This window comes from Perca fluviatilis, chromosome 17, assembly GCF_010015445.1.
Source record: "Perca fluviatilis chromosome 17, GENO_Pfluv_1.0, whole genome shotgun sequence".
Classification (NCBI taxonomy): Eukaryota; Metazoa; Chordata; class Actinopteri; order Perciformes; family Percidae; genus Perca; species Perca fluviatilis.
In genome coordinates, this window is record NC_053128.1 from 1,238,689 (window position 1) to 1,259,509 (window position 20,821).

Genomic DNA, 20,821 nt, shown 5'->3' on the forward strand with positions numbered 1-20,821 from the left:
TGCTTTCATGCTTACAAATGTAGCAAATGGTATTTTTATAATCCTGCTTTCATGAACGCCATATGTCTTACACAAGTCTCACACACTTTGTTTCTGCTGCAGAATCCTCGCAAAGCTCGAGTGACCCGCAAGTTCATTGTAGTGGAGGGGCTGTACATCAACACTGCAGACATCTGTCCTCTCCCAGAACTGGTACATACGATAGCCTTGATTGTCATTGTACATGGTAACATACAATGACATTTTGAGAGATGTTCAGTAAAAGTAGGGCTGGGCAATATATGGATATTATATCCCAATCGATATAGGAGTCTAGATATCGTGATATGACACAAGTTTTTTCTTTTCCTGGTTTTAAAGGCTGCATTACAGTTAACCCTCCTGTTACCGTATGCTGGTAAAATATGCAAGAGGCTGGTAGAGCTGGAACAAATTCAGATGTTGCTGTACAATTGATTGTCAGAAATAATTGCAATTAACAATATAATTATCTCTTTCAGTCAAATTTACAAATATTTATTTATTCATTTATTACTTTTTTAATCAAATTAAAATTTTGAATAAATCCCAGGATACATATTTTGGTTATATAGCACTATCATGTGAACCAGATAATATAATAACACAAATACATAGCCTATGAAGTAAACCACGCCTCTTTATTATCATAAAACAACGTTTTCGAACTATATCCCCTCTTGTCATTTTTGTAGCTATGAACGTGTATAGGCTCAAGTGCCAACAACTAACAATTATAATAATAAAAATATATAGACTGACCAATAATCACTTATATAATTACAATTTGTCATAGCTAAACAAAATCAACATGACCAGTCATACGCCTTAAGACCTTAGCTAATGTTAGCAATTCATTGCGGTTAAACAAAGAAACTGTGATTATTTAAAAAAATAAAAAATAAAATGATATTAGTTACAGGCCTAAAGGCTGGTAGATTTGCTTCACTCACCAGCCAAAAAACAATGGTCATCTATTGAGTGGCTGGTAAGATTTGAACATTCACTAACCTTTTGGCTGGTGGACAAAAAAGTGAAATTTTGCAGCCCGCATGTCAGCTAACGATCAACACTCAGTTAACGGCCGTCGGTTAACGATCAGAAAAGCCAACAGAATAAGAAGCATCCCTACTTAAAGCTGTACAGCATGACCTAGATCCCTGAGTGTCCTTGGCTGTACTACTGCTGCATTTCTTGCAAATGTATTTGAAGTGGCATGATGATGATATTTCTGCATGCCTCTGCTCTGTTGCCCATTCATTGTGTTGCTGTAACCTTACAGCTGAAGCTCAAGTACAAGTACAAGGTGCGGATCTTCCTGGAGGAGAGCATGTCTTTTGGTGTGTTGGGAGAACATGGCCGAGGAGTCACAGAACACTTCGGGGTCAATGTGAGTACACTCAACTTTAAATGCAGAAATACTAAATATTGGCACAGTCAGAGGCTAGCACCTGAATAACCCTCTGAGGACAAAAGACACACAAACCATGTTTGACAAAACTCCTACTCAAAAAGCTTAAATTTCATTTCAAGCACTGAAAACATTTGTACAACACATCATAAGTTAAGGTTAGTTTGTGAAAGAGATCTGAGGAACATTGCTCTAGAGAAAATCAGGGCGTCACTACACGGAAAGCTGAGTTTGTTCTGAATATTTTGATATGAAACACATGGCGATCAGTTAAATGCAAACAAAAAAAGGTACATTTAAGAAGAAATGTGAAAATGCCCTCAGACCTCAGAGGGTTAAAAGTGTAGGACTATCTGTATAAAACAATATATTTTATCCCAGTGTAATTGTCTTTAAAATGTTTTATTTCTCTGGTTTCATTGTTTCCAATAATAGTGGATTATAAGAATTTATTATTATTATTATTATTATTATTATTATTATAATAGATATATATATATATATATATAGATTTAATTTAGTAAACTTTTAAATAAACAAAAAAAGATGACAAAAGTGACCCTGGGATCCTGGTACGCTTCATCGATATTCCACATCTGAAAACATTTTGGGCATATTTGTGTCTCATGTGTGTAATAATAACATGGTACCATTTCTGCCGTACGCAGATAGATGACATTGATCTGATCAGTGCCAACATGGAGAACGCCGTGGCGTCCATCGGAGGCTTCTGCTGCGGACGCTCCTTTGTCATCGACCACCAGGTAAATACAACACCATCTTATTGATACAAGTTGAACTGAAAGGACAACCGGCGAGCGCAAACCTCCGCCCAAGCCATGCCCTCTCTCACATCGTTAATGCAGGGGGAATTTTCCCAGTCGAGACCTCATTTTTCCCATTTCCGACACCACATGAATGCAGAACAAATGCTCTATCTTGCAATGTAATTGAAAGTGAAAAATGACTTGTGTATCCGTCCCGTAATTTGGATCTGCTCTAAAATGTAATGGGTTCTTCCTCGGGCTATGCTTTACCCTTCCATCAAGTTTCAGGAAAATCGGGCCAGTAGTTTTTCCGTAATCCTGCAGACAGACAGACAAACAAATAGACAAACCAAACAGAGAACATAATAAATATTGAGTCATGAACTGGCTCACGGTTCAGACAAAGGAGGGAGAACACACAAAAGGGTGGTGGTGTGAACACTCTATGACATCAGTGATGTCTGAGTGGAGGAAAATAGTGCATGAAGATGTTGCATGCTGGAAGAGACAAAACAAAGTGAAAACAAACCACTGTGATTTATGATATTCCTGGTAAAAAGTGAACCCGCATCGTAAGACGGAAAGCCCAGGCTTGTCCCTGGAGTTACCTCGCTAACCCCAACCCTGCTCTGTAGTCCAGGCTCAGGGACACATGGGGAGCTGAGAGAGACCCACTGTCAACATGTCTGCCCCTTATGGTTACGGTAGGTTTCCACACAGCGAAATTTCGCTTTGCACTCATTGAGGTTGAATGGGGACGAAATTCGCCCTGATTGAGCGAGATGAGAGCGAATCGCCGAGGGGAGCGAAATAAAGTTGACGAAAGTTTAACTTTATTCAAATGAGGACCACTCGAGAACCAATCAGGTCCGTGTGTTTGTGTTTGGAAGCGGGAGTTACAAAAAAAGTCTGACAAAGATGCCGGATGTTATCAGCGCCGTATCATGAAAATTTTGATGTGATTTAAAATGTTTCTACACAAACATCGGTACTTCTATCAACACAAATTGTGTTTTTTATGACACACGAACTTAGTTAGGGCACATACACCACTAAATAGATCACTGTATATGTTAGTTTAAACACTCAAACTTTTCAGCTAGCCGACAGGCTAATCGCTAGCATGTTCGGACATTGGATTTCATTGTAGCCTAGCCAGGCAGCTAGCTAGCTAGGCTACTTGTGCATTTGTTTGATTACATGTTTTGTTGACGAAAATTGACACTTGTAGCAATACGGATTGTTGTTATATGTCACACAAACTTAAACAGGGCAAACACACACCACCAAATAGACCACTGTAGATAGTCTAAACACTCAAAATGATTCAGCTAGCCGACAGGTCAACCGCTAGCATGTTCGGACATTGCATTTCATTTTAAGCATAGCAAGGCAGCTAGGCTATATAGCCAGGTTACCAGAGCATTTATGAGCTAACATTTTACCGATGATTTGCTGCTGTGCATTTTTACCGCCCTGTCTTCTGACAGCCCGGGACATTTAAAAAAAATTTGTGGACTTGCGTGTTGTTTTCGCAACCACGCCCCCGAGGCAAACTTTCGTTGGCTGAAATTCGTGAGGTATTTCGTTGTGTGGAACCCTACCGTTAGGGTTTGATTAAATTGGTATTCAACCTAATGCACTGTTTCACTGCTTTTTTTATTTTTATTCAACAAGCAATTGGTTGTTAGTTTTTGCAGAATACTGAAAGCAGCAGAACTGCGCACACCTTAATATCTGTTTATTTATCGCAAGTAATATTGTTATCGCCAGGGTGCAATTTGTGAAAAAAGCAGGTCATAAACACTTATTTATGAACTTCAATATCCAATGTAAAATAATCTCAAAATGAAATAACACAACGTTGGCAGTGCCTGTAGCTGGCTCACAGGCACCTGTTGGCGGCTAAACAAATGGAGCTCTCTGTAGCAGCTAAATACAACCAGCAACTGCTGCTCGGATTTTATCTTTCTATGGCACTACAGACTGCGCTTTACTTAGTTTAAAATACTTCTGTTTTAGGTATATAATATATGTTCTATTGGGGAAGTAGCATCGACCCCTTTTAAAGGGGGCGGGGGCAGAGGCAGGGATATGTTGACCAGAAAGGGGGAAATCCCACGCATCCCCCCCTTGAAAATCGCACCCTGGATAACACCATATCCAACAACATTATTGCATAATTCCTTCATATGGTGCAGCCCTATCACTGCTCCACAAGTCCATTCTGAGCACCCGTGTAACTAATAACATTAGTGATGGCTCCTTTTATGAAAGTGAGCGAGTAAGCCATGCCACCTGTGTTTGACAAGTAAGAAAGTTTACTGCAGTGTTGAGTGTTTGGGACCAACTGTTGCAGGTGTATCTGATGGCGTGTTGCTGTGTCTTCACAGTAAAACTGTTAATGTTGGGTCTCTACAATAAATGATTCTGCTCCTCACCCTCATGGTTTGAGCCACAGCTGCTTTTCTAAAATGCTGCATGGACTGTTTGTCTGCATCTGTAATTGTTGGTTCCTCATATTTTCCCTGGATGGCATCTAGATTTTTGTTCTATTACTTTTTAATGTGGTCCAACAGTAAACAAGACTTATTGAGGGAGTGATCTCAAGCCTTTTCAAAAGTATCCAAAAACAGATTTAATGAGGTTTTCCAGCAGACAACAGCCCCGCTTGTAAAGCCAGAGCTACACAGGAATGTCTTCAAAACAACGAGGTTGACGTCTTGGTCCAGACCTTACTGTCTCAGTGTTCTTTTCTATTTTCTTTTCCATTTGTAAGTGTTGGTTTTTCCTGAAATGGAAAATAAGAATTTTTGGTTTCCGTTGATGTGTCAAAATCCCAACCCTAAAGTCAGTTGAGTCAGTATGTCTTGTGTTTGGCAGCGTCTGTCGGGCCAGGGCTACTGCTTCTCTGCCTCGTTGCCTCCCATGCTGGCTGCTGCTGCCATCGAGGCCCTCAACATCATGGAGGAGGATCCAGGTACACGCTGAGTCTTTCTTTGAGAGAGGGCTTTCCATTTCTGATTCCCGCTGATTAGACGTATATTTTGAACAATAGGCAGTTCTGTTTTCAGGCTGTTTCCCACTCATCCATCTGTCCTCATCTGTTTCGCAGATATATTCACGGTCCTGAGGGAAAAGTGCAAACGTGTTTACACGGCGTTACAGGGGTAAGTTCACAGTCACTGTGGCTTGACTAAAGACCTCTATGTATGTTTGAATGTATCTAAACGTTTAATATGATCTGTTCCTGGTGAAACTATTTCTTCACATTGAAGCTACCTCCGTGGGGCGAACACACAATTCCAGTTCCAAAAGGGCTTTCTCCTCAGTCAGTAGTCCAAATTTAGCAGCAGAAAATGGCTCTGAAGCTCTAAGTACAGGTGAAAACACATTGAGATCCAATCCCTCAGACCATATTCGGAGGTGGTCTGGGACACACCCTGTAGGCCACATTCTTATAGCAGTGAGAACAGGAATTAGGGCCTAACGATTTGGGAGAAAAAATCTAAATGGGATTTTCCTGACCGATATTGTGATTACAATTCGATTTGGGATTTCTTTATGTTGCTACATATTTCCCCTTCTACATTCAATAAAGTATTAAAAACTAAAAAGATTCACTGACAATAGGAAAATTCTGAAAACAATCTGTGATATCTAACATTACTCCAGCATTTATCTTATGACAAAAACAGTAAGTCCAATAATTAAAAGAGGAATTTAAAAAATGTTCTGTCAAATGTTACACCAAACATTCAACTAAATAAACTAAATATTCACATTGGATGAATCGCGTTTTCATGATTAGCACTGCCGGCAGTCGAACTCAAATGACCCATCTGGCACGGCCTATTTCTCGCTTACATGTTTCGGTGAACTATTTTAGTAAAATATGAGATCGTATTCTGAACGAGCACCCATGACAGTCTGGCTTTGAATTTCCGGAGAAACCAGACCCATGTGACGCGTTCGTCCAATCAGCTGCCGGTTTTAATTTTTGGGCGACAATACAGATTAGCGCCGCCTGCTGTTACGGAGACGCATTACGTCTTGTCTCTTCAGTGTGTTCTGAGGCACTTTTTGGACCATCTCGGGGAGACTGATCAGTCGGACTGGCTTTTCTGTCAACGGCTGGCCGTCTGGTCGGTGTGTCTGCAGCTTTATATCAATGGCTATGTCTGGAGCTCTGTGCCCCGCAGGTTGCCTGGAAAAGGCAGCCACCAGTATACAATAACCTTAATTTTGGTTTCATAAAATGTCCCGGACATCTGTAAGATATTACATAGACATTCCTGCTCTTATGTCTCAATGTTCTGCTGTTGCTATTTAGAAGCCGGCGAGCCTGAGTGGTCAAAGCAGCGATTGTCAAACGGTTTCATTTCCTATAAATACTTCACAATAAAAGTTTAGTTTTTTAAATGCCTTTTTATTATGAAGCGCCAAAATCAGTAAATGTTGGATCTTCATCAGCAGTAACACGACTTCTATAAGTGAACATGGAAGTAAAATAAAGCAGATAAAATATGTAAACTCTACTTCAAACCACAGAGATTCTGTTGGGAGCTCCGAACGTGCTGAGAGCTGAACACACAGAGACTTTTAAAAACCTCTTTCTCTCCTGCACAGGTCCAGCCGCCTGCCGTTATCGTTTTAACCTGAGTTTTAGGTTCATAAAATGTACACATAACGGTGTGGCTCAAGGAAAAGATGCATCCTTCGGCTCACAGAAAGACTGTTGGCAGTTTCTTATGTTTGATTAATTCCAGAGATTCGATTTTTAATTGCCATGCAACTAAGTTGCTAGGAATTTGGTGCAGTGTGCTCATTAATAAAAACTGCATTCATAGCAGGACAATCAATACACATTAAAACACATATAGACACAACCCCCCTCCCCCTATTCCCCACCCCATTTACTCACCCCATTGAGTAACAACTCACACACAACCAAGCCTAGATGCAAATGATGTACGTGTTTATTTGCATATAGAGCGGGGAAGTGAGATCCGATCAGAAGTGGTCACTCAGGATGCGTTTAGAGACCCATTCTGCTGCCAGGTGAAAACACACACACCTAGGGCTGACCACTTGGGATCGGATCACTCAGATGGCATTTAATTAAGCAATATCAATGGCTTAATATACTTAGTGATGCTTACTATGGGTGGGGGAAAAATTCTTTTGGTGACCATTTTTAAAATGAATTCTTTTCCCTAGAATCAATGTTTTTTTACTGATTTTTTTTTTAACGAATGATTCACCTAAATATTTCCGCTGACTACATCATATCGGAAAGTAGAAAAAGCAGAAAATCCATCTTATGTTCTTCTTTACAAAGTAAATAAATGTCAGACTGACTGACTTACATGTGATGTCATTCTTCTTAGAAAACTATCAGCTTTTAGAAATGTCTCATGATATATTGTCTCTAGAAGTGTTTTATTCAACTTTTGTTTTTGTTAAAGAAGGAAAAGAAAATCCCAATACTCAACACTATCGAATCACAATAGTCCTAGAATCAAAATAAATGAAAATCACAAAACAAATCCAATCAGCACCCATGTATCAGGACAGAATTGGATCGGGACTAAAGCATATGATCCCAGCTCTAATGCTTACGAACCACATCAGCGTTGCTCCAATAATACCGTTACAGTAGGTTTGAATCCGACCCGCGGCCCTTTGCTGCATGCCATCCCCCTCTCTCTCCTCTTACCTGTCTTCAAACTACCCTGTCAAATAAAGACCATGGAAGCCCTGAAAAAGTGATCTTTACCACAATGGTTACCAACAAAATCAAAGATATAATCAAGCTGTATTCATATTGTGGGGCAATTTGCTCACAAACAAAATTAATGAAAAAACAACTGAGAGGATGCCTGGTCTCTGTTCAGTCAGTCAGCTAACTTCAGCTAGCGTTAGCTTTGTAAAGATTAATAAGTACCGCACACAGAAACACAAAACTGCTTTGCTAGCTCAATCGTGTTGTAAATGAAATGTTTACCGAAAAAACTAAATTTTTCTATTGATATATTGTAAACTACTATGTCTGCAAAGTTCACATGAAGGCTATTTTAAATAAAGGTTAAATATTTAAACATTATATATATAAATATGTGGTTTGTGATTCATTTTCATGAATACAAATGTTTCCAACACAGTTGGGGGAGTTGTTGACCTGGAAATGGCGGAGTAATATTTGGAGTGATGAGCCTGGTGTGCTATTAGCTGATTTGACCATGTTGTAAATGATGTTGACCAATCAGATTGCCTGGTCGGATCTACTTGTTGTACACTATCAGTTGGAAACAGCCTCAAAGTCACATTCAAAGTTTCAGTCTTGCTTTTGCTTGTATGTCAGTGTTCTGTTTTTCATACAGCCAGTGTCCCCAACAAGACCCCCCACTGACACTTCAAATCTAAATTATAGGCCTTAAAAGTCTAAAATTCACTCAAGTATTGTTTTCTAGGTCTTAAATTATTTCAAACGGGTCTTAATTTTCCTGCGTCCATGCAACACTACCTCTAATGCTCTTTTCTTTTTAATTCTGTGGTGTTGTAGTTCTTTCTTTCGCTAGTCCAAATATAATTTCTCTGTATTACGACTACAAATGAGACCAACATGTAACTTATATTGCAGCCAATCAGCTTTCGTGTTATTGGTGCGAGTCTCTTTCAGATTGTACCACAGACATAAAACTGATTCTATTCTTCAGCTTTAGGGAAGTGCAAGTTTAGCGATACTTGGCTTGAAAAAAAACTGAATTTAGGGCTCAGTTGATGTTTTGATAAAGGTCTTAAATATCAATCATAATGGTCTTAAAAAGGCTTACATTTGACTTAGTTAAACCTGCAGAAACTCTTATTTGTTTCTGTATTTATTGTTTATTTCATATTAATTTTTAATATGTTTGATTGTTTATGTATGCACCATTCACCAAGGTCAATTCCACAGAAGTGTAACTTATTGTGGCAATAAACCCTCTGATCCTGATTCTGATGATTCTCCCCCCCCCCCATTTATGACAGAACTCCGGGTCTGAAGTTAGTAGGAGTGCAGTTTGCCCCGGCGCTACACTTACAGCTGGAGAGAAGTTCGGGCTCCCGAGACTCTGACACGCAGCTGCTCCGCACCATTGTAGAATATGTAAGTCCTACCACAGTCCCACACCAGATGATATTTAAAGTTAATTTATTATGGACATACACAGAGGTTCCTATAATGACAAAGTCCAGATTTAACATGATTAAGGCTGGGTACCCAATTCAATACTTTCCAGATGCTAACTGAATTGCCTCTAAAGTATTGAGTATCAAAATTTAAATACCTAAGGAGTAAATCTCATCAGTGTCAGTGAGCCAATCAGCATACAGCATGCTTCTACCAAGATCTAATAATATCTGATTGGGTGTCTAACGTTACACATCGTAGAGACACACAGGAAAAACTCTACACAGAGACGCCTCACGTAGTCGGAGCTGACAAATATAAAAAAAAGATTTGAGCCGTGATGTTGTAATTTATTTTTGTTTTATAAAATTGGTATTGATAAAACTATCATTTAGGAACCGGTATCAAAGTCACAGTGTTGGTATCGGTACTGGTATGGAATAATAAGCATGACAATATCAATTTGAAACTCTTGTTGTGATTTTGACGAGGCTCCTCATACCAAGTTCAGCTCTGTCACACGTTTATGCCATTCATGTCACCACAACATAACTATTCACGTGTTCAGTAGTTTTTAATCTTGACTATTTTATGCTCCAAAATATACATTTGCTTAATCATTTTTGAACCGTGTGTCAAATGCTTCCCCTGAACCAGCTGTGATTTAAATGGTTGACATATGATTCAGTGTTTGTTATTCAGCGGCTCATAGTGGTTTCCATGTGTTCCATATCAGTGTATGGAGAGAGGAGTGGCTCTGACCCTGGCTCGGTACCTGGAGAAAGAGGAGCGTTTCCTCCCCTCCCCCAGGTAAGAGGCTCTACTGTGCATTGGATGCAGTGCAACAGAATGTAATTGTGCTGAGTCTCACTTTCACCCCTGTATTACACCCACATGATCTCCTTTCAGTCTAATATGCAGTGTTGTAATGTAACTTAGTACTGGTTTAGCTCTCAAGACATCCAAAGGAGGCTAAGTTACCGTAGCCACACTGGAAATGAAAGGATGCATCTGTAACATATTCTCTTATTGTAAATGAATGATTTTCTGTCTGAACTAAGCATTCATCACAACTATGACCTCCTGGTAACTCAGTAATCTACAGTAGGTAATACAGCACCGTAAAGTAAGCTTTAGGACAGCAGGTGTGGTAAAAACACTACCGCTTTAGTCCAAAGGGGCCGCTAGAATCAAATCAAACTGAAAGTTGCATATAGCCACAAGAATTCCGGCCAATTTTAACATTAATCTTGATCGCTATAAATATGCGAGTACAGTCGATAGAAAAAAGAACGAGCCGAATCGTCTACATCTACGAGCTTCCACTTAGCTAAAACGGCAGTTGTCAGGCAGGTTTTAGAGTGCCTAGAGTAATTCACCCTAGGGTCCTTTGCACCATGACCTCGAGCCAAACACCCCCCCCAGAAGCTTTTTTCACCTGGGTCTAACATTGGGAGAGTTAGCGTAGAGTAGCGTTATCAGCTGAATAGCTTAGCGGGGCGGCTAATGAATTACGTTTATATCTAAATTAAAATTACCCCACTAATAATGCCCATAAAGTTCCCACTTTTTAAAAGTGTTCCAAATGGGTTTTCTTTTCTAAAAACGATGGATTGGAAAGTTTGTAAGTACACCAGAAGTTTATGTAAATAACACTTGCCTGCTGGCTTCTGCTCTCTGCTGTTGTTGTTGCTGCTGTGAGACGAGTGCTTAGGGCCGTCTACAAATTACAACACCAAAAAGAGATGCAACAAAAATATTTATTAATTTAATTTTTTTTTTTAAGTAAGTGCTGTAGTATAACTAGCAGGAGACAAGTAATAATTGAGGTAAGTTTGGAGACATTACCTTATTTAATCATTGAATTAATAAATATTTTTGTTGTAACTCTTTTCGGTGTAGTAATTTATAGACGGCCCTAAGCACTCGTCTAACTGCAGGTAGCAGCAGCAGCAGCAACAGAGAGCAGAAGCCAGCAGGCAAGTGTTCATAAACTTCTGGTGTACTTACAAACTTTCCAATCCATTGTTTTATGAGAGCATAACCTATTTGTACTACTTGTAGACGTTTGGTATCATTTCGGGCATTATTAGTGGGGTAACTTACAAGATACAAACGTGGGTCCATTAGCCCCTGCGCTAAGCTATTCAGCTGATAACGCTACTCTACGCTAACTCTCCCAATGTTCGACCCAGGTGAAAAAAGCTTCTGGGGGGGTGTTTGGCTCGAGGTCATGGTGCAAAGGACCCTAGGGTGAATTACTCCGAACCATCACTTTAACAGACACAACATGCAAGTAAGGGCGTTTTCACACCTGTAGTTTGTTTGCTTTGGTCCGGATCAGTTGGTGAGTTAGTAAACTTGGAGCGATTTGCCCTCGGTCGGTTTGGTTTGGCTTGGGTTCACACCTGGAAAAATCCAAGCGTACCAAAATGCGTCATTACAAATCAGACAAGAACGTCCAGCCCGCTTATTGGTCGGATATGTCTGGGGGGGGGCGGGAGCAAGAAAGTAAATACAGGAAGAAGGTCCTGTGTTCTGGTCTAGTGGTCAAACCAGCTAATTTCATTAAACTGATCCGACATTGTTTGGCGAGAGACGTTACTACGTCTGCTCTGGTCACCGAGACTTCGCTCTGCTCTGCTGGCGTCTGTCTCCAATTTTAGCGGCAGGTGGTTTGACCACGGAGATACGAGTGATGGACAGCAAGCTTGACTGCAGTCTATTTCTGTGATAGAAACACTGCAAGTTGCTACAGTCTGCTGCTCTGCTGCATCGCAGACTGCTGAACACACCTGACTACAGGAGACACTAGCTCAGACTTACGGAGTACATATCAGTTGGGTCTGTTCGAGGTCGGATCACGTTCTCAACACAAACAAACCGCTCCAGAGTTGGATTAAAAGCGTACCGAGACCAACTCATCAAGCAGGTATTGGTATGCTTGTTTGGTCGCTTTTGGTGCGCACCAGAGTTCGATTGCCGCGTTCTCACCTGCCCAAACGAACCGCACCAGCGGGGCAAACCAACTGTAGTTCGATTCAAGCGAACTAAAGGCGGTCAGTGTGAAAACGCCCTAAAATGTCTGTGCAACATGAACAGGGCCCTTACGTGACAACAAGATGCGTTGTCAACTCAGACATAGTTTAAATTCACCTACCCTGTCTCTATCCTGCCGGTAGCTAGCTCGCTAGCTGTTAGCTGCTAGCTGCCGTCCATGATAAGTGTGTTCAGGCAGGCTTATTCTGTGATAATCATCACGCAACAGTTCCATGTGTATTTGTAGCTTATCCATTTTGTGTTTGATCGATCTGTATTTGGTGAGTAGGAGGCTTGGCATTGTCAATCTGTGTGGTAGACATTTTAATTGCATTTTCTGTCTTTTTAAGAGGCACAAAGGCACTCTAAAACCTGCCCCAACAACTGCTGTTTTAGCTGAGTGGAAGCTCTTAGACGTAGCTGCAGCTACTCCATGTTGACCACACCGATTTGGCTTGTTTTTTTTCTATCGACTGTACTCTAATCGACTGTCGACTGTAAAAGGAATTCTCCTTTTAAGTAAATGATCTGAATACTTCTTCCACCATTGCTAATGTACTGTATGACTGCACCAGTAATGATTCATTGTTGTCGTTAATGAGAGACACTTTACCTTTCATCACCATCAACACACACACTGTACTTTATTCTGACACACACACACACACACACAGTACTTTATTCTGACTCACACACACTCACACACACACACACACACACACACACACACACACACACACACACACACACACACACACACACACACACACACACACAGTACTTTATTCTGACTCACACACACACACACACACACAGTACTTTATTCTGACTCACACACACACACACACACACACAGTACTTTATTCTGACTCACACACACACTGTACTATAATCTGTCTCTCACACACACACACACACAGTACTTTATTCTGACTCACACACACACTGTACTATAATCTGTCTCACACACACACACACACACACTGTACTTTATTCTGACTCACACACACACACAGTACTTTATTCTGACTCACACACACACTGTACTATAATCTGTCTCTCTCACTCACACACACACACACTGTACTTTATTCTGACTCTCACACACCTTCTTGCTGCCACAAATACTCACTAGAACACCCGATGTGGATTAATCTGCTGCTGAAAATAGTCCCAAACAAACTCACTGTTTACTCCTGTTTGAGTTACGTTTGTTAAAAGCTGTTTTAGGAAACCACTGAACCTTTTTTTTTTTTTTATCTTTTTAAAGAAATAAAAGCACATATGTGTGAGCTGTTTTTAAAGGTTTACATCTTCAGTAGGAACCAATGGGCTTGGAGCTGAGAGCCACATATTTACATCTACTCAGAGCTGCAAAGATTATAGATTAATGGATTAGTTGTCAACTGTTAAATTAATCTCCAACTATTTAGATAATCGATGAATAGGCTGAATCCTTTTTTAATGAAAAAGCTAGTGTGAAGTCGGCTTGTTAGATGTGAATATGGTCTAGTTTCTTCTCTCCTCTGTGACAAGAAACTGAATATCTTTTGAGTTGGGGACAAAACAAGACATTTCATCTTGGGCTTTGGGAAACTCTGATCCACATTTTTCACCATTTTCTGACATTTTAGAGACCAAACAACTAATCCATCCAGAATGGACTATGAAAATAAGTGTTAGTTGCAGCCCTACAGCTACTGGAGATGGAGGGCAGAGAGCGTAGAGGAGTATACATGATGAGTATGGGAAGAGATGGTGCTGGTTCTCCAGTTAAATAGTCAACGGGAACCTTATTCACCTATCTATGGAAATGAGATACAAATATTTAAAATTTAGGGCTGAACGATGAATCATCTTCAAATCGAGATTTGAAAGAAGGCGATTAGCTAATCATGAAGTCTTTATATATTCAAAAAATGTTATTCTTCTTTTAATTATTATATTTACTGTTTTTTTCACAAGATAAATGCTGGAATAATGTTACATATAACCGATTGTTTACAGAAAAGTCCTATTTTCAGTGGATCTTTCATTTAGTTTGTATAACTTTATATAACATGATTATAGGAGGTGTAACATGTACATACTGCTGTTGAACTGAGACAGATCACACATTCCACGCTTATTAAAAGAAAAACATATTGCTGCAATTCATATCCATGTTCTCTTCCTTTATATAGAGTCAGGGTTTCCCCCAGAAAAGTTGTTTAGCCCGGTGGCAAGTGTCTTTTTTTGGACGAGGGCGAGGTTGGGGCCCAGTAGCCCTACTCTATCTGTAAAGTGTCCTGAGATAACTTCTGCAAGGACATGACACTATAAATCAAATGGAATCCACGGGGGTAACCCTGATTTTGTGTGTGTGTGTGTGTGTGTGTGTGTGTGTGTGTGTGTGTGTGTGTGTGTGTGTGTGTGTGTGTGTGTGTGTGTGTGTGTGTGTGTGTGTGTGTGTGTGTGACTGACCGCTCCGCCTGTGTGTCCCCAGTATCAGGGTGGTGGTCACCATCGAGCAGACAGACCAGGACATCCAGAAGGCCGTGTCTTGTATCCAGGAGGCAGCGTCAGCCATCCTCAAATGACTGGCCACCCGGAGCACACATCCCTGGGGCGTTAGCAGCCGTCCACTCAGGGGGCGGGGTCGGACAGCACTGGGAGGGGACACTCCCGACTCTACGTGTCATCATTATTGTTACTGACAATTCCACGTTCTATCTGCCAGCCTGGCCTTTGTTTTTTCTCTTTTAATTCTCTGCCTCTCTCTTTTGTTCTCATCCATCATGTGTAGGGCTGGGTATCGTTCTAAAATATTCCATACCGTGACTTTGATACTGTGTCCTAAATGATACTTTGTCCCATACCAATTTTATAAAAATAAAATAACAACATTGCACATTACGGCACAAATCTTTGTATTTATTTCTCAGCTCCCACTACGTGAGCCCCATCTCTGTGTAACGTTAGACAGCCAATCACAGACATTATTAGATCTTGGTAGAAGCATGCTGCATGCTGATTGGCTCACTGATGCTGATGAGATTTACTCCTTAGATGTTGAAATTGGGTATTGAATGACGAGGCATTTTTCAATACTCAATACTTTAGAGGCAGTTCGTCCGGTGCCTTAAAAGTCCTGAATTGGGTACCCAGCCTTTATCATGTGTCATAATCATACTGTGCGCACTACATGTTGTACATTGTTATGAATGTAAGAGCAAGCCTCCAGCGGGACTGTCTGCAGCCGACTTCTTGCTGTGAACGATAATCCCCCGTCACTAATAAAGAACCAACTGCAGTGAGAATCTCCACAGACCAAATGACCTGTTGCTTTCTATGCACTGACCAAAGAGGAGAGGCGTTTGCAGTCGACTGGTTCATGAACTGTACGTGAGGGTTGTGATTTCTATGTCACTGATTGTTTTACCACAAATACACACCGAGATTTACACCTGGAGCTTTGTTTTTCAGTCTTTTGTTAGAGGTGTTTGCATGCTTTACTTTTAGGACTGTAGATACATTTGATTTAAATTGAGTTATGGTGATTTTTGTAAAATTACCATAAGAGCTGGGACGATATGCGTTAGTCCCGATTCAGTTCTTTCCCGATACATGGGTGCTGATTATATCCTGACACATTTCTAACAACTGATAGTTTTCTAAGGAGAATGACATCACATGTCAATCAGTCTGACATTTATTTACTTTGTAAAGAAGAAAATAAGATGGATTTTCTGCTTTTGCTCTGTTTTGCTGGAAACAGATAATGACCAATTTGATAAGTTTTTCACTCTACTACCATTTCATATTTTGACAGGACCACCATCAAAAAAAAAACGACAACAGGAACATGACCGGAGTATAGAGTTCAGACCGATTTCCTGTTTGCAGATCTGAATAATTTTAGACTTGGGTCACTAAATGTGCTGCTGACGTCCCCAGGGCTTTCTGCTGTAATCCTGATTACAGGAAACTACCAGAGAGTGAGGACTTTGGGGTTAGAGAGGTAACATATATCAAGAGTTCAGTTAGGAAATGTAGTGAATACGGAACAATTAAAAGGCACAAACTGTCTAGTATAATATACTTTATATTCTGTACAAAGTCAAATGTAATGTGAATATATCATGTAGGTAAGAAGCAACATACACATGTTTTCACTCCCTGAGGACATCATGTGGACAGAAGTTATGTAGGAACATGAACAGTATACAGGAGATTTAAACCGTGTATAGGCTACTTCATCCTATAGTGGTTTAAGGTGCTATTTAATTGCAACACCCCACATCATCAGGCCTGGTTCAAACCACCATTAGTGGGAATATTCAGACACTTTACCCCATCTCAGTGGATGTCTATTGTAGTGGGTATGAGTAAGTATAATCCTAACCTAAATATAATACGTAAAGTCCAGACATTGGGTCAAATATTTAGCCTGTATGATTTTCTACAAAGGTCAATTGTAAGAATTAAACACACAACTGGTTGGATCCTTTACACTTTCTAACATGGGAGGGTTTTTCTACATCCAGTAGCCTACTTTTACTTTTAATACTTTAAGTAGGCTACATTTTCCTTATGATACTTACATACTTTTACTTAAGTAAAATTTTTTATGCAGGCCTTTACTTTCACAGAGTATTTTTACAGTGTGGTATTAGTAGGCCTACTCTTACTGAAGCAAAGGATCTGAATACTTGTTCCACCACTGATGTTAATGTCGAGCCTGGCGCTTCATTGAACACTAGCTGGACTCAGCTGCTCCGTTCTGGCTCTAGATAGGGCCCTCTACCTCTAGATGGGGCCCTCTACCTCTAGATAGGGCCCTCTACCTCTAGATGGGGCCCTCTACCTCTAGATGGGGCCCTCTACCAGTACGTAAGCGTGTGCGTGGAAGCACGCGCGTGTGTCCGCTCCAGTTTTCCAAGCTCGCTCGGTTCCTGCGCGAGGACAGAGGCCACTTCGGGAGCAGCAGCTTTGAAGACGTCTCCGGCGGACAGCACACGGGATGCACGCGGCTCTGTTTGTCCCCCCGAACCCGCATCTTCCCCGCTCCTCCATGTCTGCCCCCTCCGCCACCTGGAACGGGCGCTTTCTCTCCGGCTGCTGACTTTGGAAACAAGAAGAAGAAGAAGAAGAAGAAGAAAAGGTCCGGCAGAAGAAGCCCAGCTCCTACAAACTGGATGCAATTACCTTCCGTCTCATTTTTATTTTTATTTTTTATATTTCCCTGCGCACGTTAGTGAGTGGAAACTGGTGCTATGGCTACGTTCCTGAAGAGTTTGCTCTGGATGCTTTCCTTGATTCCATGTCTGAGATGTGACGGTAAGTCTCTTTTAAACTTTCATTTTAAAGATAGCCTAGAGGATCAAACAGGGCAGTGACGCACTTAACATGTAGCCTCTATAGTCCAGCCAAGAGGCACAGCGCTGATACCTTCCTTCACACATCCAGCTGTGCAGAGCTCTGGCCATTCCTGGGTGCTCTTTATGCGTCCAGTGCGCTCAGATGGTCTTACACAATAGATGGAGCCTTTTTCCTCTCGACTCTTTACTTGCTGTAGTTGAGGTAAAAAGTTGACAGAGTCGTATCCCATCCCCAGTCCTGTTCGGAGAACTCCCGTCCCATTTGCAGAAAAGGCTCATATGGGCTAATTGCTTAATACGAAGACACTGCATCCTTTACAACTACATCAAATACTTTCATGACTGAGACACACACACACACACACACACACACACACACACTCGTACTCGTACGTTGATGAAAAGGCAGCCCCCTTAATTCGGTTTCTAGACCGGCTGAGCGGTATTTAAGAACATGCTAGTTCATTGTCTTGTTTGCCCTTTAAGCATTTGTTCACGCGCATTTCCCCGTAATGTTTCAGATGTTTGTGGTAGTTTTCAGGGCAGGGGGAGGGGGAGATGGGGGTCTTCCCCCCCCTCCCCCCATATAGGTTTATGTGATCACTTAAACCCTCTTTGTCCTCTCCGGGCTTGTTGACATGGGTCGTCGTCCCCGCCGAGAAAGCTGCCTGTGTCGGACTCAAAGCGCCGCCGGGTCCTTGTCATGTTGATTGGACGCATAGCTCGCGGTGATCTCGCGTCTTTTGTCACTCATGCTAATTCATTTACTCCCCCTGCGGGGGGGCGAGAGCCGCGGACACTTCCTGTTTTCAGCTCTGGCTTTGAGGACTTACCATTTGGTATGAAGTGGGAGGGGGGGGCTAAATGATTAGCACCTTTGCCCCCAGCATTTCTTTATATGATGAGTGAAGAAGCAGTGTGCTTTAAAAGACCCAGCCAAGGTGAACACAAAGGCACCACATGTCCTTATATGGTAACTTATTTAATATTCATACATCAGTGAATGTGCCCATCATTTTGTGCATCTCCTTTTGTCTTTTATATCTTTAAAGTTCATTAATGTACCCATTCTTGTCTTTTCATACTCAATATTTAATAATAAGCTATTGCACTGTTTAATCTCGGCACTGTTGTCTTTTGCACTACCACCACTGCACACAGTCTACCATAGCACCTTTAACTCTTTAAAGTGATTTTTATAACTTTTTTATAGGTCTTTCAATTTCTGTGAGTGGTTTTTATGTATGTGAGATATACAGTATGTGTGTTGTGTTATGGTTCTCTACTGGATGCCTAAAATTTCCCTTGGGATGAATAGATTATCTATCTATCTATCTATCTATCTATCTATTTATCTATCTACATCTCTATATTTGAATGTATCAAATGCAGCGGTGGAAGAAGTATTCAGATCCTGTACTTAAGTAAAAGTTGTAATACCACACTGTGAAAATACTCTGTTACAGTAGAAGTCCTGCATTGTAAATGTTCCTTCAGTAAAAGTGTGTTAGTATCATCAGGATAATGTAGTTAAAGTATTCTCCCATTGTGTAAAGAGTAAAGGATCCAACCAGCTGTGTGTTTAATGGTCTGATCATCTCAGCGTGACTTGTAGCCGTTATATTGTCGGCTAGTTTACTTTAGAATCAAACATCAGATTTTAGAAACTACATGTGTTCTGTGTGCAGGAATCTGAATGTGTAAAGTAACTAGTAACTAAAGCTGTAACAGATGAATGTAGTGGAGTATCTAAAGTAACTAGTAACTAAAGCTGTAACAGATGAATGTAGTGGAGTAAAAAGTCCAATATTTCTCTCTGAAATGTAGCGGAGTAGAAGTAGAAAGTGGCATGGAAAGAAAAGACTCAAGTAAAGTACAAGTACCTCAACATTTTGACTGAAGTACAGTACTGGAGTAAATGTACTTAGTTACTTATTTCCACCACTGATCAAATGTGAAATGCTGTTTCCCGTGTGATATTAGCCTATATCTGACTTTTTTGTTTTGTTTTAACATATGAGCATAGAAACTACCTGAAAATCATATTATGTCATCTTAATTTATCACTTGTGCCTGTCTTGAAAATGAGCATTTGTAAAGTTGATGCAGAGTTTTCCCAGTTTTACCAGACAAAAGGGCTGTTTTCAAAGTTTTTTATATCAGAAATATGGTTTTCTTTCAACCAAATTTTCCAGAATAACATGGATGCATGGATGCAGGTAAAATTAATGATTACTTTCATTCAATTCTGGGTGTTTTATTCAATAATATAGCATTGAAACTATCTCCTGACTAAACTTTGACATAAACCAGTCTGTGTTTCACTTGACATCCTCTGATCTTAACTATTAGTCAAAATAATTCATAACTTCTGCTTTTTTTAAACTCAAAAAGTAGGTATAATATCACATAAATTATGTTTATTGACCATGAATAAAAAAAAAAAAAAAAGCATTGAGGAAAGTGACAGAAACTTTTTTTAAAGCATCAAATGCATTGAAAAAAGCAACAAAAATGTTAGTTTTTTTCCATTTTCAATTTTGAGCCGAAAGGACAACAAGTTCATGGTTGACGGGAAGACAACACAAGCGTTAACAGGAGCGCTGTATAGGAATACACACTGGAAATGGAAAGTTATCTTTGGATTTGCACCGGCTGTTGTCATTGGGTGAAATCCCTGACTTCCTAGAATGATACAGACCGACTCAACGTGCAAGTTGAGTATTTTTAGAGCATCTGTGTGAGCGATTTGAATTACAAGTTAACAACTAGAATGATGTGAGAGCGTTATGGAGAAAGCCCAGACAGCAGCAGCAGCAGCTGTGAATGACGTGGACGTGTACTAATGAGTAGTACTCCCAGCCGAATGACTCACCGTGTTGGGGTCAGAGTAGAAAGGCAGATCTGCTGCTGGTGAGAATGTGGCCTGAGGGCCTTCCTTTGCTGTGTGTGGGGTGGGGGGGGGGGTTTAAGAGCATTATCACCCCTGTGATCACGTTTAACAAAGGCCTGTTGGGGATTCTGAAATACCAGCCCAGCTGCATTTTAAGTG

At 40.6% G+C, this 20,821-nt stretch overlaps 2 protein-coding genes and 1 long non-coding RNA gene across 3 annotated transcripts in view; 2 read left to right on the top strand and 1 right to left on the bottom strand.

Annotated features, from left to right (window-relative positions):
* Positions 1 to 15,860, top strand: part of sptlc1 (serine palmitoyltransferase, long chain base subunit 1) — a 29,683-nt gene extending 13,823 nt beyond the window's left edge. The window contains exons 8-15 of the mRNA XM_039779926.1: positions 103 to 192; positions 1,301 to 1,408; positions 2,098 to 2,193; positions 5,080 to 5,176; positions 5,312 to 5,366; positions 9,229 to 9,346; positions 10,107 to 10,180; positions 14,895 to 15,860. Of these exons, the coding sequence (XP_039635860.1) occupies positions 103 to 192; positions 1,301 to 1,408; positions 2,098 to 2,193; positions 5,080 to 5,176; positions 5,312 to 5,366; positions 9,229 to 9,346; positions 10,107 to 10,180; positions 14,895 to 14,988 (732 nt within the window). The 3' untranslated portion in view covers positions 14,989 to 15,860. The remainder of the gene's footprint in view (positions 1 to 102; positions 193 to 1,300; positions 1,409 to 2,097; positions 2,194 to 5,079; positions 5,177 to 5,311; positions 5,367 to 9,228; positions 9,347 to 10,106; positions 10,181 to 14,894) is intronic.
* Positions 15,861 to 16,475: 615 nt separating this feature from the next.
* On the bottom strand, positions 16,476 to 17,322 carry LOC120545526. Its single transcript, XR_005636707.1, has 2 exons — positions 17,256 to 17,322; positions 16,476 to 17,215 (listed from the first exon to the last, which is right to left on the bottom strand). It is a non-coding gene; the product is annotated as an uncharacterized LOC120545526 (long non-coding RNA).
* Positions 17,323 to 17,336: 14 nt separating this feature from the next.
* Positions 17,337 to 20,821, top strand: part of ror2 (receptor tyrosine kinase-like orphan receptor 2) — a 73,221-nt gene continuing 69,736 nt past the window's right edge. Inside the window, exon 1 of the mRNA XM_039779925.1 lies at positions 17,337 to 17,728. Within this exon, the coding sequence (XP_039635859.1) occupies positions 17,665 to 17,728 (64 nt within the window). The 5' untranslated portion in view covers positions 17,337 to 17,664. The remainder of the gene's footprint in view (positions 17,729 to 20,821) is intronic.